Raw genomic sequence first — 16,318 nt, 5'->3', positions numbered from 1 at the left:
TTATGCTTCAATTCAAAAACTGATCATCTAGAGCTTAATTCACTGACAACTTGATGATGTGACCTTGGTGTATTTCAAAGCACTTAGCAAACATCCAGGCTAAAAAGAAAATGGTCTGAGAAACAGCTCTACCACGTTGCACATTTTCACCCTTCCATTGTTCTGCCTGGAAATATGTGTACATCAGTACAAATAACAATAAAAACACATTCATTACAACTAGCAATCTACTTTCCAAATGGCAAACTAGAGCAGAAATGAACATGTTAGCAAAAGGTAGGTCACTTACAGTCTTTGTTTTGTGCTATGCTTTTAATGAGACAAACCTTGGCAGAGTAATGGGAAGCGTTGTATATAGCAACAAAAATGGAATATGTAACCTTCAAGCAAAAAAAAAAAGTCAAAGAGAACAGCAGTACATTCTGAGACTACACAACTTCTACATTTTGGTCTGTCCTAAATGTCAGGCAAAGGACCAAGTGCATTGTTCTTCATAGATACATTTTCAACGCCTTTAGACCCCGCGGGTTTATCAAAAGAGGAGTTGTACTGATTGCTTTTATTAATGGTGTGTTTTGTTAAAAACATCCATGTGAATTATCCAGCACATATAGACAGAAAAAGCTAAGAGGGTTACTTTTCCAACAAAACATTAACTCAGTTTGATACCAAAGTTCATATTGGGTGAGCAATCTGCTTACATTCATCTTAAAATGCCCTTTACAAAGGGGCTCCAGACCCTTTGTCCCTTAAAATTTAAATGTCTCTTTTTTTACATTAGTTATCACACATGTACTTCGCTAAGTGTACTGTTGAGACACAACGCACTACCAACTTGAGGTTTCTAAAGGGAAGAAGACAAAGACTTATTGATCAACGCCAATTACAGAATCCGGGTCCTCATAAAACTCCTTATTGATCTGTGGCCATGATGCTAACATAATCAGTCACATTGAGAAATTTAGCCCCAGATCATATTGATCCATGTCATGTTCAACAGCCAACTACATTTGCAGATGGTAGAATTATTTCATTCAAGCTGAAAGATGTGCAGCTTTACATTTTTTTTTCAATGGATACCTTTACTAATTCAGATCATATGGTTCTGCACTGTCAAAGCAAAAGCCAAATTCATTTGACAGTACATAATGGGTGTCTACACCAGTAAGAAGCAAAACCGAAGAAATTTACTTTCATGACATCACAATTATTTATAGACAACTATAAAAGTCATACAACATTGCTCAATTTCTGCACATCTGTATTAAAAAAAACACTAAAAATAAAACATGAAGGTATAACCGTTAAATATGACTGAACGGACCTTTTCCAGCTGTTTAAGGCACAACCAGCAATAGAAAGATAATAGAAGCTGGATAACCAAGTAATCAAAAATTCATTGCACTTGGATCCTGGTGCCTAGGAGGACTCAAAGTTCCTTCTGCCACATAAACAGATACCAGTCTCCTAAAAAAGGCGCATGCTACGTGGATATAAGGCTACTACACATATAATACAACGCAACTTGTCTTAATAGAAAAATCTCTTACTTGGTTGAAATGGCTCCACGTGAGCGTTTGTTCCTCTGGGGTTTGATTTCAGTGCATTATTTGAAGTAATGGGTTTATAAGATTGTCCTGTTGCCCTGTATATTGCCTGGACCCACAGTACTCTGTCCTGTTCATCATCACTCGCAAAGATTACAGTGTCCCCTTCTTTAACTGCATTGAAAAACCACCGACCTCCTTGTAGACCTGCCGACATAGAGCAATTGAAGAAATTTCTTAAACTAATCTTTTTTTTTTTTTTTTTTATGGATTTGAAAGGCAAATGCATAGAATGCAACATTTTCCAACTTTACTTTAATCCTTGTCTTGCCTTTGTTGATTTTTTTTTCCAAATACTTCACTTTGGAAAAAACAAAGTAACTCCCCCTCACAGATGGTTCATACATGAAAAAAATAAAGTAAACCATAAAAAAGAAATAAACCATTTAACAAATCAAACATTTGATATATAGATATATATAGAGAAACATCTTTTTTGGCTGCTAAACCACAGACCTGCAATTCTCTATACCACCCGCCCTGATGAGCCAATCCAGTTCATCTCTCCCTTAGAGGCTGCAGTGACATAACTTCGGCTGCTTTCACAGATCAGGTTTTTCCCGTCAGGCTCAATCGGGCGAATTTTGAAAAAAACGGGTCCATCACATTAGTTTTTCACAATTTGCGACAAATCAGTTTTTTTTTTCAAAATTTGCCTGATTGAGCCTGACGGATCCGACTAGCTATTCGGTCCGGAGCTGAATAGCTGGTCCGGAGGGAGAGAGGGGGAGAGAGAGACAACTCCCAGAATGGAAAATGCATGAAGCCACCCAAAATTCCAGGAGTATGTATTAAACAAAAGGAAATGTTTTCGTCAAAATATTCAGATGGCATATCGATGTATGCTGTTCTTTTTAAAGCAACTGTATAGTAAAGCTTCTTTGAAATCACCACCCTTAAATTGCATTAAAATGATCTTCTAGAGAAGGGGCTCTCTCAGATGAGTCTTAAGCATTAGAGATGAGTGGATCGATTCACAAGACTACGGTCCAGCACCAAGGTCAGTGGTTATGTCACACAGATGACATCACACCAGCCCTGACAAATTAAATGCCGGAAGGTAACAGATTCGTAGGCCTCCTATCTAGCTACCAGGTACCGCTGGACTGAAAGCCTGTGAATTGATCCGCTTATCTCTAGTAAGCATTGTAGATAAAGGAACTAAAAGTGGGGAAAGGAAATCTAATCTGGTTAAACAAATGGTGTTCAAGACGTGTCTTGTTGGGTGCCCAGATATTTCTGTCCAAAATCCTCAATTCAACCACGTTAACAGCTTTATTTTACATATTTTTCTAACTTATTGTTTGGTTGATTTTGTTTTAAAGTAGAGATGTATAATAAATGTCACCAAAAGTTATTAAGTACAGTTGACATTAGAGAAAAAAAAATCAGGTACCTGACTGAGGATCGGTGTAATCTACCGTGTACCCCTCCAGCTGCATCAGTTCCTGGGGTTCCACTTTCTTTTCTCTGTAGCTGCACATAGCAAATGTGTATTGGCTAACCTGTTTAAGAAGAGATATGATGTCATCATAAAATCATTACAAGCTTTAAATGGGATTCACTGATATTTGACTAACTGATTTGAAAATGAACCAAATTAGAATATTCTTTGTTTTTCCTTTGCAACTGATAACTATTTGTCCCCATTTCATTCTCATCCATACACAATGAGACACAATATGATAGCAGTAAGCCTTAAAGAGGACTGCTTCAATTTTATTTTTTTGATCTGGACTGCAATGTAAAATGTGAAGAAGAGCAGAATAAAAAGGTTTTTTTCTTTCTTTTTTTGAACTTTACTGCTTGGTTGCAGATATATTAGCAATCAAAGTATTTAGCACCTAAGCAGGAGTGTGCTCTTCTTCCCGTAGTGTGCTGCTGCCTCTTTATGATTGGTCATTGTCAAAAAGAGGAAGCACACGCCCCCGTGAAATCTCCTTGGTAATGCCCACTTGAACTTAAAAATTTACTGTTTAAGTGACAAATACTTTGATTGCTAATATCTCCGCAACGGTATATTCAGAGCCATGGGTCTGCCCAGACGTAGTCTGCTCCACGCAGCTTTCAACTGCCATCTTTCAAATTACAGATTTCTAATTAAACTATTCTGAATTTGACTAGAATTCTAGAATGCATTTGGCCACTTATCACTCCTGCAATATCATCATCATCAGTACCACCTAATCAAGCGGTTCTCCTCTTCCCACAGGTATGCACTGAATGTCCCAGCTTTTCCCGGCTCCTGAATGTCTATGTGAATTGCATTTTTCTTCTCTGGTATGAACTGAATGTCCCAGCTTTTCCCGGCTCCTGAATGTCTATGTGAAATGAATTTTGTTTCTCTGGTATGCACTGAATGTCCCAGCTTTTCCCGGCTCTTGAATGTCTATGTGAATTGCATTTTGTTTCTCTGGTATGCACTGCTTACCCTTCACTTTGTATCCATAATGTATTTAATTCCTCTTGCGTCTACCATGCATATCTGAGTGGTCAGCCTAACCCCCCCCTTTGTATGACCCTTGTTTCACTCCTGAACATGTGTTCTGGCCACACACCTCCACATCCCATCTCACCTCCTCCTCACAGCTGTTCCTCCACATACAATCCTTTTTCTCCAGACACACACGACCACATCAAGTCCTCTCCTGCTTCCACCTTCTAACGCTCTCTCTGCTACTCCTCATTGCTGGTGACATATCCCCAAATCCTAGCCATCCTCAACACATCCCCACTTATTTCTAACCCCCGGCCACGATCCTCTGCACGCTTTCGCAATCATGATAACCTCATACCCATTCATCCAGCCCCCACTCCCCCTACCTGGGGCACTATGGAACGCATGTTCTGCCTGCAACAAACTGTCCTATATCCATGACCTCTTCATCACAAACAAACTCTCCTTCCTTGGCATCACTGAAACCTGGCTCACCCCCTCTGACTCAGCCTCTCCAGCTGCACTTTCCTATGGCGGATTCCACCTCTCTCACACCACTCGCTCCAGCAAGAAATGTGGTGGAGGAGTTGGCTTGCTCCTGTCCGATACCTGCTCCTTTACCCCAATTACGCTACCACCCTCCACTGCTCTTCCCTCGTTTGAGGTGCACTCTGTCTGCATCTACTCCCCCTCCAACCTCCAGCTGGCTGTTATCCACCGCCCCCCAGAACTAGCCATTAAAACCTTTCTCGACCACTTCACCACCTGGCTACTTCATTTCCTCTCTGCTGACATCCCCACTATCATCATGGGTGACATCAATATCCCTATTGACACTTCCACTTCAGCTGCCTCTAAACTTTTATCTCTCACTGCCTCCTTCGGCCTCACTCAATGGTCCTCAGCAGCCACTCACAAAGATGGCCACACCCTGGAACTTATCTTCACCTGCCTCTGTTCCCTTACTAAACTCAGGAACTCATGCCTCCCCCTGTCTGACCACAACCTATTGTCATTCTCTTCCCTCTCCTCTCCTAGTGTGCAACCCCCACTCCACAAACTCAACCACCCTTGCAGAAATCTCAAACACCTCAATTTACACTGGCTCTCCCAGTCCCTTCTCCCTCTTACAGAAATAGCTTCCCTTCTTCACACAGATGCTGCTGCCACTTTTTATAACACCACAATAACAGCAACGCTTGATTTGGCCACCCCCTCATGCATAGCAAAACTCGCACAATCAACAGGCAGCCCTGGATGACCAGTCTGACCAAAAGAACTGAGACGGGCTTCCAGGGTCGCTGAGCGGAGATGGAAGAGATCCCACTCTACCGAGCACTTCATCGCATACAAGCAGTCCCTCGCCAGCTTCAAGACCACGCTCATTGCCGCAAAATAAACTTACTTCTCATCCCTCACATCCTCTGTCTTACAACCCTAAACAGCTTTTCATCACTCTCAATTCTCTACTTCGTCCCCCGGCACCTTCTCCCTCTCCTCTGATTTCTGCTGAAGACTTTGCCTCTTTCTTTAAAGATTGATACGATCGGAGAAAGTTTTGGCCCACAGCTCCCAATGCCCCTTTTAGCTGCTCAGAACTGTTCCTCCAAAACCACCATCTCCAGCATGACCGATGATCAGATCTCCACCCTCCTGTCAAGATCACACCTCACCATGCTTGACCCGCTCCCTATCTTGAACAGTCTTCATCCCAACTCTAACACAGCTCTGCAACCTCTCACTTACAAAGTGTCTTTCCCTCATCCTTCAAACATGCCTCGATCACACCCATCCTCAAAAAGCCCTCCCTCGACCCATCCTCTGTGTCTAGCTATTGCCCAATATCTCTTCTCTATGCCTCAAAACTACTGGGGCATGTCCATTCTTGAACTGTCCACCCACCTCTTCTCCTGCTCCAACTTTGACAAGTTACAATCTGGCTTCTGACCGCATCCCTCAACTGAAACTGCCCTAACTAAAGTCACCAACGACCTACTAACCGCCAAGAGCAAGCAACTCTAATCTGTCCTCCTTCTCCTGGAAATGTCTTCTGCCTTCGACACTGAGGACTATTCCCTCCTGCTACAGATTCTCTCCTCTCTTAGCATCACAGACTGGTCCCTATCCTAGATCTCATCATATCTAACAGACCAGACAATCAATGTCTCCCTCTCCTACAGCACCTCCACACCTCGCCCCCTGTCAGTGTTCCCCAAGGCTCAGTTCTAGGGCCCCTACTCTTCTCCATCTACACCTTTGGCCTGGGACAGCTCACAAAATCTCACGGTTTCAGTATCATCTCTACTCCGATGAAACGCAGATCTACTTATCTGGACCTGACTTCACCTCCTTACTGATCAAAATCGAACAATGTCTGTCTGCTATTTCAGCTTGCTATTCTGCTTGCTTTATAAGACTGAACATGGACAAAACAGAATTAATTATCTTTCCCCATCTCACTCCACCCCTCAACCAAACCTATCCATCAATGTCAATGGCTGCACACTTTCCCCAGTCCCGCATGCTCGGTGCCTCGGGGTGATCCTCGACAATGCCCTCTCTTTCAAGCCACATATCCAAACCCTTGCCTCCTTCTGCCGTCTCAAACTCAAAAATATTTCCCGGATAAGCTCATTCCTTGACCACGAAAACACAAAAACACTAGTGCATGCCCATATCTCCCACCTCGACTACTGCAACCTCCCATTCTTATAGTTACATAGTTATTAAGGTTGAAGGAAGACTTTAAGTCCATCTAGTTCAACCCATAGCCTAACCTAACATGCCCTAACATGTTGATCCAGAGGAAGGCAAAAAAAAACCATGTGGCAAAGAGTAAGCTCAACATTGGGGAAAAAAATTCCTTCCCGACTCCACATACGGCAATCAGACTAATTCCCTGGATCAACGACCTATCAAGGAATCTAGTATATATAACCTGTGACATTATACTTTTCCAGAAAGGTATCCAGACTCCTCTTAAATTTAAGTAACGAATCACTCATTACAATATCATACGGCAGAGAGTTCCATAGTCTCACTGCTCTTACAGTAAAGAATCCGGGTCTGTTATTATGCTTAAACCTTCTTTCCACCAGACGTAGAGGATGCCCCCTTGTCCCTGTCTCAGGTCTATGATTAAAAAGATCACCAGAAAGGTCTTTGTACTGTCCCCTCATATATTTATACATTAAAATAAGATCACCCCTTAGTCTTCGTTTTTCCAAACTAAATAGCCCCAAGTGTAATAATCTATCTTGGTATTGCAGACCCCCCAGTCCTCTAATAACCTTGGTCGCTCTTCTCTGCACCCGCTGTAGTTCAGCTATGTCTTTCTTATACACCGGAGACCAGAACTGTGCACAGTATTCTAAGTGTGGTCGAACTAGTGACTTGTATAGAGGTAAAATTATGTTCTCCTTATGAGCATCTATGCCTCTTTTAATGCATCCCATTATTTTATTTGCCTTTGTAGCAGCTGCCTGACACTGGCCACTGAATATGAGTTTGTCATCCACCCATACACCCAGGTCTCTTTCATTGACGGTTTTGCCCAGAGTTTTAGAATTAAGCACATAGTTATACATCTTATTACTTCTACCCAAGTGCATGACCTTACATTTCTCCCCATTAAAACTCATTTGCCATTTATCAGGCCAAGCTTCTAGTTTACATAAATCATCCTGTAATATAAAATTGTCCTCCCCTGTATTGATTACCCTGCAGAGTTTAGTGTCATCTGCAAATATTGAAATTCTACTCTGAATGCCCCCTACAAGGTCATTAATAAATATGTTAAAAAGAAGAGGGCCCAATACTGACCCTTGTGGTACCCAACTGCTAACCGTGACCCAGTCCGAGTGTGCTCCATTAATAACCACACTTTGTTTCCAATCCCTGAGCCAGCTCTCAACCCACTTACACATATTTTCCCCTATCCCCTTTATTGTCATTTTATGTATCAACCTTTTGTGTGGCACCGTATCAAAAGCTTTTGAAAAGTCCATATACACTACATCTACTGTGTCCCCTTGGTCCAGTCCGGAACTTACCTCTTCATAGAAGCTGATCAAATTAGTCTGACATGAACGGTCCCTAGTAAACCCATGCTGATACTGGGTCATGAGGTTATTCCTCTTCAGATACTCCAGTATAGCATCCCTTAGAATGCCCTCCAGGATTTTACCCACAGTAGAGGTTAAGCTTACTGGCCTATAATTACCGAGTTCAGTTTTTGTCCCCTTTTTTAATATTGGCACCACATTTGCTATACGCCAGTCCTGTGGTACAGACCCTGTTATTATGGACTCTTTAAAGATTAAAAATAATGGTCTATCAATGACTGTACTTAATTCCTGCAGTACTCGGGGGTGTATCCCATCCGGGCCTGGAGATTTGTCAATTTTAGTGATTTTTAGACGCCGCCGTACTTCCCGCTGGGTTAAGCAGGTGACACTTAATGGGGAATTTTTGTTATCACTGATCATATTGTCTGCCATGGGATTTTCTTTTGTAAATACTGATGAAAAAAAGTCATTTAGCATATTGGCTTTTTCCTCATCCTCCACCATTTCACCCAGACTATTTTTAAGGTGGCCAACACTATCATTTTTTAGTTTCTTACTATTTATGTAGTTAAAGAATATTTTGGGATTATTTTTACTCTCTCTGGCAATGAGTCTCTCTGTCTGAATTTTTGCTGCCTTGATTTGCTTTTTACAGAATTTATTTAATTTTTTGTATTTATTTAATGCCTTATCACTACCTACTTCCTTTAATTCTCTAAATGCTTTCTTTTTGTTCCTTATTGCGCCCCTTACAGCTCTATTTAGCCATATTGGTTTCCTTCTATTTCTAGTAGGTTTATTCCCATACGGTATTTACTGTGCACAGGTCGTAACCAGGATGCTAATAAAAGTCTCCCATTTTATTTGTGTATTTTTATGTCCCAGTTGTCCCAGCATATCGTCCCAGTTAATTGCACCAAGATCATCTCTCATCCGTTGGAAATTTGCCCTCCTGAAGTTTAGTGTCAGTGTAACCCCTCTACCACACATCTTATTAAAGGCTACATGAAAACTTAGTATTTTGTGATCACTATTCCCCAAGTGACCCCCCAACCCTTATATTTGATATACGGTCTGGCCTGTTGGTTAATATTAGGTCTAGCAGTGCCCCCCTTCTTGTTGGGTCCTGAACCAGTTGTAAAAGGCCTCCCCTCTAGCACTCTGGCACCACTCCAATCCATCCTGCACTCTGCTGCCCGACTAATCCACCTGTCTCCCCGCTATTCCCCAGCCTCTCGCCTATGCCAAGCCCTTCACTTGCTTCCTATTGTCCAGAGGATCCAATTCAAAACCCGAACTATGATGTACAAAGCCATCCACAACCTGTCTCTCTCCTCCATACATCTGCGACATGGTCTCCCGATAATAACCTACACGCAATCTTCAATCCTCTCAAGATCTCCTCCTCTACTCCCCTCTCATTTGTTCTTCCCACAACCGCATACAAGACTTATCCAGTGCTTCCCCCATACTCTGGGAACTCTCTACCCCAACACATCAGGCTTTCGCCTACCACGGAAACCTTCAAAAAGACCCACCTCTTCCAACAAGCCTACAGTCTGCAGTGATCATCAGTCTGCTAAACCGCCGCACAACTAGCTCTACCCTCTCTTAGTGTATCCTCACCCATCCCCTGTAGTCTGTGAGCCCTCACGGGCAGGGTCCTCTCTCCTTCTGTACTTGTGTGTGCCTTGTTTTTGCGCATGTTTATTGTACTTGTCTATATTTGCCCCTTTTCACAAGTAAAGCACCATGGAAAAAATGGCACTATAAAAATGTCTACTAATAATAATAATAACGGTTAGGTGAAATTAAAATAAATGTCTTATTTGGCACTGCAGACCCTATTACTTCTGTATTCAGTTCAACATGGAAAAATTGGTCCTCTTTAATTTGTTGCTGCAGTCACATGACATCCATTATGATGATGCACAATACAGCAGTGATTACCTGCAGAAATAAACGTGAAGGGATGTTTTATGGAGTTCTTTAATTGTATAAAGACAGTAAATAGAAAGTACTGGAAATTAGAGAATATCAGTGGAACAAATACAGCATAGAGTTACCCCACAATTACAAGTTTATTTTCAAACCTTTATTCTACTTATGCTTTTAAATGTTTTTATTGAATGCTTTCAATGACATGCATAATTGAGGCTATATAAAGCAACATACATAACCATATCCTTACATTTCAATGACCTCATCAATGCAGATTGCCCCCACTAAGTGGTAAATGGAAATCTACCCAAAAATGCTCTTTTCACGTACCAATCTATGTGACTTAATACTAAATCAACCCAAACTTGCTTATGGCACTGCAATACTGGTATATGTATACAAGGTCCGCTCAAACTTTGCAGTAAATATCACAGCCCATAGACACTACACACTATATGGTAATAGAATGTACAAGAAACACATTCGGTATTTCATTTCCAAACCATATGTTTCGTATAATGGCAATGATTGGAATCATGCTTGAAGAAGGTGATGTGTTCCCCTAAATGATCAGGTGTTTCCCCTCTGATTGACCCACTTGAAGTAGTGTCTCACATTTGAACTTTGGTTGAAGCCCTGTAGAAAGCTTACATGATCTCACACTTTGCGGGTGAATACAGTATATGAACATTTTATCCTATAGTTATTGCCATTTTACTAACTTCATGGCTTAGAAATGTAGTATTTTTTTACACATTTTATTATTGCAGGATGTGAATTGCCTATGGACTGCGATATTTATTCCAAAGTTTGAGCGAACCTTGCTTGTTATCGGAGACATTGATGGTAATGAGAGTTGTGCCCACACTTGAAGAATACTCTTGCTAGTGGCAGCAGCTCAGACTAATGCTACTTGTTTAGAGCAGCTCCAGTTAGACAGTTGTATGTGAATGTTGAACTGTGCCTATTTCCAGAATGTAAGGAAGAGATATCTAAAAAAAGGATCTTTCAAATGCTGAACTACAGAACACCAAACTTCCTAAATGTTAGTACATTCTCGCTAGCAATAAAAAATATCTGCTCAAGGTAGTGAGCATTTGGAGCAACAAAAGTCACGTGTTGAGGATATCATTGATTCAAACCATGGTGTCATGTTTCATGATGAAAAATCGTAAGAGCCATAGTTTGATAATTGTATGGAAGGACCCTATAGATTTCAGCATTGCATACAAAAGCTCCCACACAGAATGATTTAATGCTCAGTTCCCAGCACCTGGGGATAAGGCACTCCATTTCACGGTAATGTATTTATTTATTATACTTTGCTTATATAGCCCTGTCATATTCCGCAGCACTTTACCCACATTATCATCACTGTCCCCATTGGGACTTACAATCTAAATTCCCCATCAGTATTGTCTTGGAGTGAGTGAGGAAACCCACACAAACACGGGGAGAACATACAAACTCCTCTCAGATATAGTCCTTGGTGGGATTTGAACTCAGGACTCCAGCGCTGCAAAAAAAAAAACAGTGCTAACCACTGAGCCAACATGCTGCCCACTGAGTTGCCCGTACTGTAGGTTTTAATATGCGGTCAATCAAACTAAGGGAAAATAATTATTAGGCTTTAAGCATTATTAAGTGAGCAACATCTATGTAACGTACATATACATAAGTTGGTTGTCTTCCAGCGGTGGGCATTTGTTTTAGAAATCTTCGTGTAAGAGACGCAACATCCAGCAATTTTCTTTATAATGTAACGAGGACAAGGCTTGCCATATAGAAAGTATGGATTCCCTGTAACGTATTATAGATTAGGGTGGTGTGGGTGTAAGATAATTCAGAGCAGGTCACCAGGCCTATCTGGCAGATCAGATCAATTTATATTCTTTACCAGAGCTGGAATTTCCTGGGTATGCATGTGTGAAACCACTACCAAAGGAATAGTTATAAATCCCTCACATCTATGAGAATATTGATGAAATGAGAAGCATTGCCGAGTCACTGAAAGTTTTCAATTAGATAAATGAAGCCCCCCCCAACATCACTCAAAATAAATACATTTTGTTTGTTGCCAATTGCAAAGAGCAATTAAAACTTAAATAGTCTGGAAAATCTCAAACTGTGTTCCTACCAAACAGATGTGCTGGAAATAAAAGTTTCTGCTTAGTGAAAAATTGATAGTTTGTAGGGGAAAAAAATATTTAAAACACAGTTCTGGAACTAAATACAATACTAACAAAAGAAAAATGAAAAAGAAAACAAATAGGAAATAATGCAATATTATAGCCAATATTAAACTAGATCGAAAATGATGTATTCAACTTTTGCATTCCAAAAAGACAGGTTTTATTTTTTTATTATTTTCTAAATTGCATTCTAAAATACTTCAATTTAAGAAATTCATAAAAGCAAAACATTTTATGCTGTAAAAATCGGAACGTCAATATACAAACCTGAACGAGGACAAAGTAACGTTTCTTCCAGCGCTTCCAGACTTTCTGTCCCACAGCATATAAGTATCTAGGGATAATAACAGAGACTGTTACAATTACATGGCATATTGATAAACTATATACATATAGTACTTAATTGTGAAGTAAAAACAACTTTTAGTGGTCGGTAAATGTGTTGTCTGTGTTCTATTTTTCTACTTTGCACGAGATCATTGAGGGACAAATCTAGATAATGTTCAAATCAATGAGTTCTCGGGATTTATTGTTACTGTGATGAATTATTTTATAGACTTCTTTTCACCAGCCACCACAGAATTTCTGGTGGCACACTGCTATTGGAAGCGGGAGGTGAGTTGCTAACTTTTATCTAAGATTACAAATTTTTACATAGGACAAAAAAAATTGACTCAGATAAAATATAGTTTTTAATTTCTTGAAATAAATAATCTATATATCACCCACTGCAAACAAACACTGAGAAAGCTCAAGATTACTGATGAGCGAATATACTCACTACTCGAGATTTCCCGAGCACGCTCGGGGGTCCTCCGAGTATTTTTTTGTGCTCGGAGATTTAGTTTTCATCGCTGCAGCTGAATGATTTACAGCTATTAGCCAGGCTAAGTACATGTGGGGGTTGCCTGGTTGCTAGAGAATCCCCACATGTAATCAAGCTGGCTAGTAGCTGTAAATCATACAGCTGTGGCGAAGAAAACAATCTCCGAGCACTAAAAAATACTCGGAGGTCACCCGAGCGTGCTCGGGGAATCTCGAGTAATGAACATATTCGCTCATCACTACTCAAGATCAGTGTTTTCACATTATAAAATTGATTTAATTTATTTTGAGCCATAAACTGCAAATATAAGGTCCTGCCCCGGCATCTCAATAGACTTGAGTAAGAAACGTGCTGATATCTTATTCACTTTAAAGGACTCACTGTTGGGACATTAATGCATCATATAGCCAAAAATCTCTTTCTATTCCGTAACAGGGCAATAACCATAATTATGATTACATCTTCTGCATGCAATCCAGTGATTTTTGTGACAGCCTTTATTTTACGGTTATTTTTGTTGTTGCTGTATATTCACTTTGATATTACCATATACTATCTAATAGAGTATAAGGTTTCAGAAGAAATGTGAGTTCTGTGAGCCATTTCTGATGATTATATATACACTGTAGTGTGGAACTACACTGTGTGCAGAATTATTAGGCAAGTTGTATTTTAGAGGATTATTTTTATTATTGATCAACAACTATGTTCTCAATCAACCCAAAAGACACAAATATCAAAGCTTAATATTTTGGGAAGTTGGAGTGTTGTTTTTTTTTAGATTTGGCTATCTTAGGAGGATATCTGTTTGTGCAGGTAACTATTACTGTGCAGAATTATTGGGCAACTTAATAAAAACCAAATATATTCCCATCTCACTTGTTTATTTTCACCAGGTAAACCAATATAACTGCACAAAATTTAGAAATAAACATTTCTGACATGCAAAAACAAAACCCCAAAAAATTAGTGACCATCACCTTTCTTTATGATGACACTCCAGCCTTCCATCCATAGATTCTGTCAGTTGCTTGATCTGTTTACAATCAACATTGTGTGCAGCAGCCACCACAGCCTCCCAGACACTGTCCCGAGAGGTGGACTGTTTTCCCTCCCTGTAGATCTCACATTTTATGACGGACCACAGGTTCTCTATGGGGTTCAGATCAGGTGAACAAGGGGGCCATGTCATTATTTTTTCTTCTTTGAGACCTTTACTGGCAAGCCACGCTGTGGAGTAGTTGGAGGCATGTGATGGAGCATTGTCCTGCATGAAAATCATGTTTTTCTTGAACGATAACGACTTCTTCCTGTACCACTGCTTGAAGAAGTTGTCTTCCAGAAACTGGCAGTAGGTCTGGGAGTTGAGCTTCACTCCATCCTCAACCCAAAAAAGGTCTCACAAGTTCATCTTTGATGATACCAGCCCATACCAGTAGCCCACCTCCACCTTGCTGGTGTCTGAGTCGGAGTGGAGCTCTCTGCCGTTTACTGATCCAGCCTCTGGCCCATCAAGAGTCACTCTCATTTCATCAGTCCATAAAACCTTTGAAAAGTCAGTCTTAAGATATTTCTTGGCCCAGTCTTGACGTTTTATCTTATGTTTCTTGTTCAAAGGTGGTTGTTTTTCAGCCTTCCTTACCTTGGCCATGTCCCTGAGTATCGCACACCTTGTGCTTTTTGTTACTCCAGTAACGTTGCAGCTCTGAAATATGGCAAAACTGGTGGCAAATGGCATCTTGGCAGCTTCACGCTTTATTTTCCTCAATTCATGGGCAGTTATTTTGCGCCTTTTTTGCCCAACACACTTCTTGCTACCCTGTTGGCTATTTGCCATTTGCCATGAAACGCTGTATTGTTCGGTGATCACGCTTCAAAAGTTTGGCAATTTCAAGACTGCTTCATCCCTCTGCAAGACATCTCACAATTTTGGACTTTTCAGAGCCCGTCAAATCTCTCTTCTGACCCATTTTGCCAAAGGAGAGAAAGTTGCCTAATAATTAAGCACACCTTATATAGGGTTTTGATGTCATTAGACAACACCCCTCCTCATTACAGAGATGCACATCATCTGATTTACTTAATTGGTAGTTGGCCCTCAAGCCTGAACAGCTTGGAGTAGGACAACATGTATAAAAAAATCTTGTGATCAAAATACAACTTGCCTAATAATTCTGCACACAGTGTAGAGTTAGTCAGTAAACTGATTTACTTCAAGGACTTGTCAGTTTTTACAGTGGTAATTCTTTAAAGAACACTTGTAGTTTCATGTAACTTTTCAGCATAATTTATTGTGTGTGTACATGAGGAATAAAAATATTTATATCCATATGAATGTATTCTGCACTCTTCACCATTTCTAACTCTCTGTTGTCTCTGCACTAACAAGGTGGACGCTTGCTGCTATGATGCTCCAATACATGTCACACAAACATGGCACAGGCCTATAAAGTGCTGTGGAAATTAATGGCTCTATGAGTAAAATAAATAAATTAGGTAACCTTAATCTCCTATGCTAATGTAGCATACAGTCAAGGCCGAAAGTGTTGACACCCTTAAAACTGCTCCAGAAAATGAAGTATTTCTACCAGAAAATTATTGCAATTACACATCTTTTGTTTATACATGTTTATTGGGCAGCATGGTGGCTCAGTGGTTAGCACTGCAGCCTTGAAGCACTGAGGTCCTTTTTTAAAATCCCACCAAGGACAGCATCTTCAAGGAGCTAGTATGTTCTCGTGATTGCGTGGGTTTCCTCCCACACTCCAAAGACACACTGATTGGGAAACTAGACTGTAGGCCCCAATGGAGACAGTGCCAATTATGTATGTAAAGTCATGTGGAATTAATGGTACTATATAAGTGAGTAAAATAAATACAAATAAAAAATAAATATTTCCTTTGTTTGAAATGGAACACCACGAGAAAAAAAATTCACACAGAACCCCAAAAATAGGTAGGGCAAAATTTTTGGCACCTTTCCAAAATTGTGTGTAAACAACTTTGTTTCAAGCTTGTGATACTCGGTCAAACTCAACAGTGGCAAGTAACAGGTGTAGGCAATATGAAAATCACACATAAAACCAGACTAAAAGGGGAGAAATTTACTCTATCTTTGCATTGTGTATGCCACACTAAGCATGGAGAACAGAAAGAGAAGACTAGAACTGTCTGTTGATAGTTTTAAACAATTTGGGATCTAAAGTCATCAATTTCAAGGTTACAAGTATATTTCCAGAGATCTTGAT

General features: G+C 40.3%; 1 protein-coding gene across 19 annotated transcripts in view; it reads right to left on the bottom strand.

Moving 5' to 3' along the window:
- The window catches only part of CADPS2 (calcium dependent secretion activator 2), a 699,771-nt gene that overhangs the window by 447,374 nt on the left and 236,079 nt on the right, over positions 1 to 16,318 (bottom strand). For all 19 annotated transcript variants that reach the window (XM_077264954.1, XM_077264944.1, XM_077264942.1 and 16 more), the window contains exons 9-11: positions 12,512 to 12,578; positions 3,004 to 3,112; positions 1,551 to 1,754 (exon numbers count right to left, since the gene is read on the bottom strand). In XM_077264954.1, coding sequence (XP_077121069.1) covers positions 1,551 to 1,754; positions 3,004 to 3,112; positions 12,512 to 12,578 — 380 coding nt within the window. The remainder of the gene's footprint in view (positions 1 to 1,550; positions 1,755 to 3,003; positions 3,113 to 12,511; positions 12,579 to 16,318) is intronic.

The sequence above is a fragment of the Ranitomeya variabilis genome, chromosome 5, assembly GCF_051348905.1.
Source record: "Ranitomeya variabilis isolate aRanVar5 chromosome 5, aRanVar5.hap1, whole genome shotgun sequence".
Taxonomy (NCBI): Eukaryota; Metazoa; Chordata; class Amphibia; order Anura; family Dendrobatidae; genus Ranitomeya; species Ranitomeya variabilis.
This window is presented reverse-complemented; position numbering and strand designations above follow the sequence as displayed.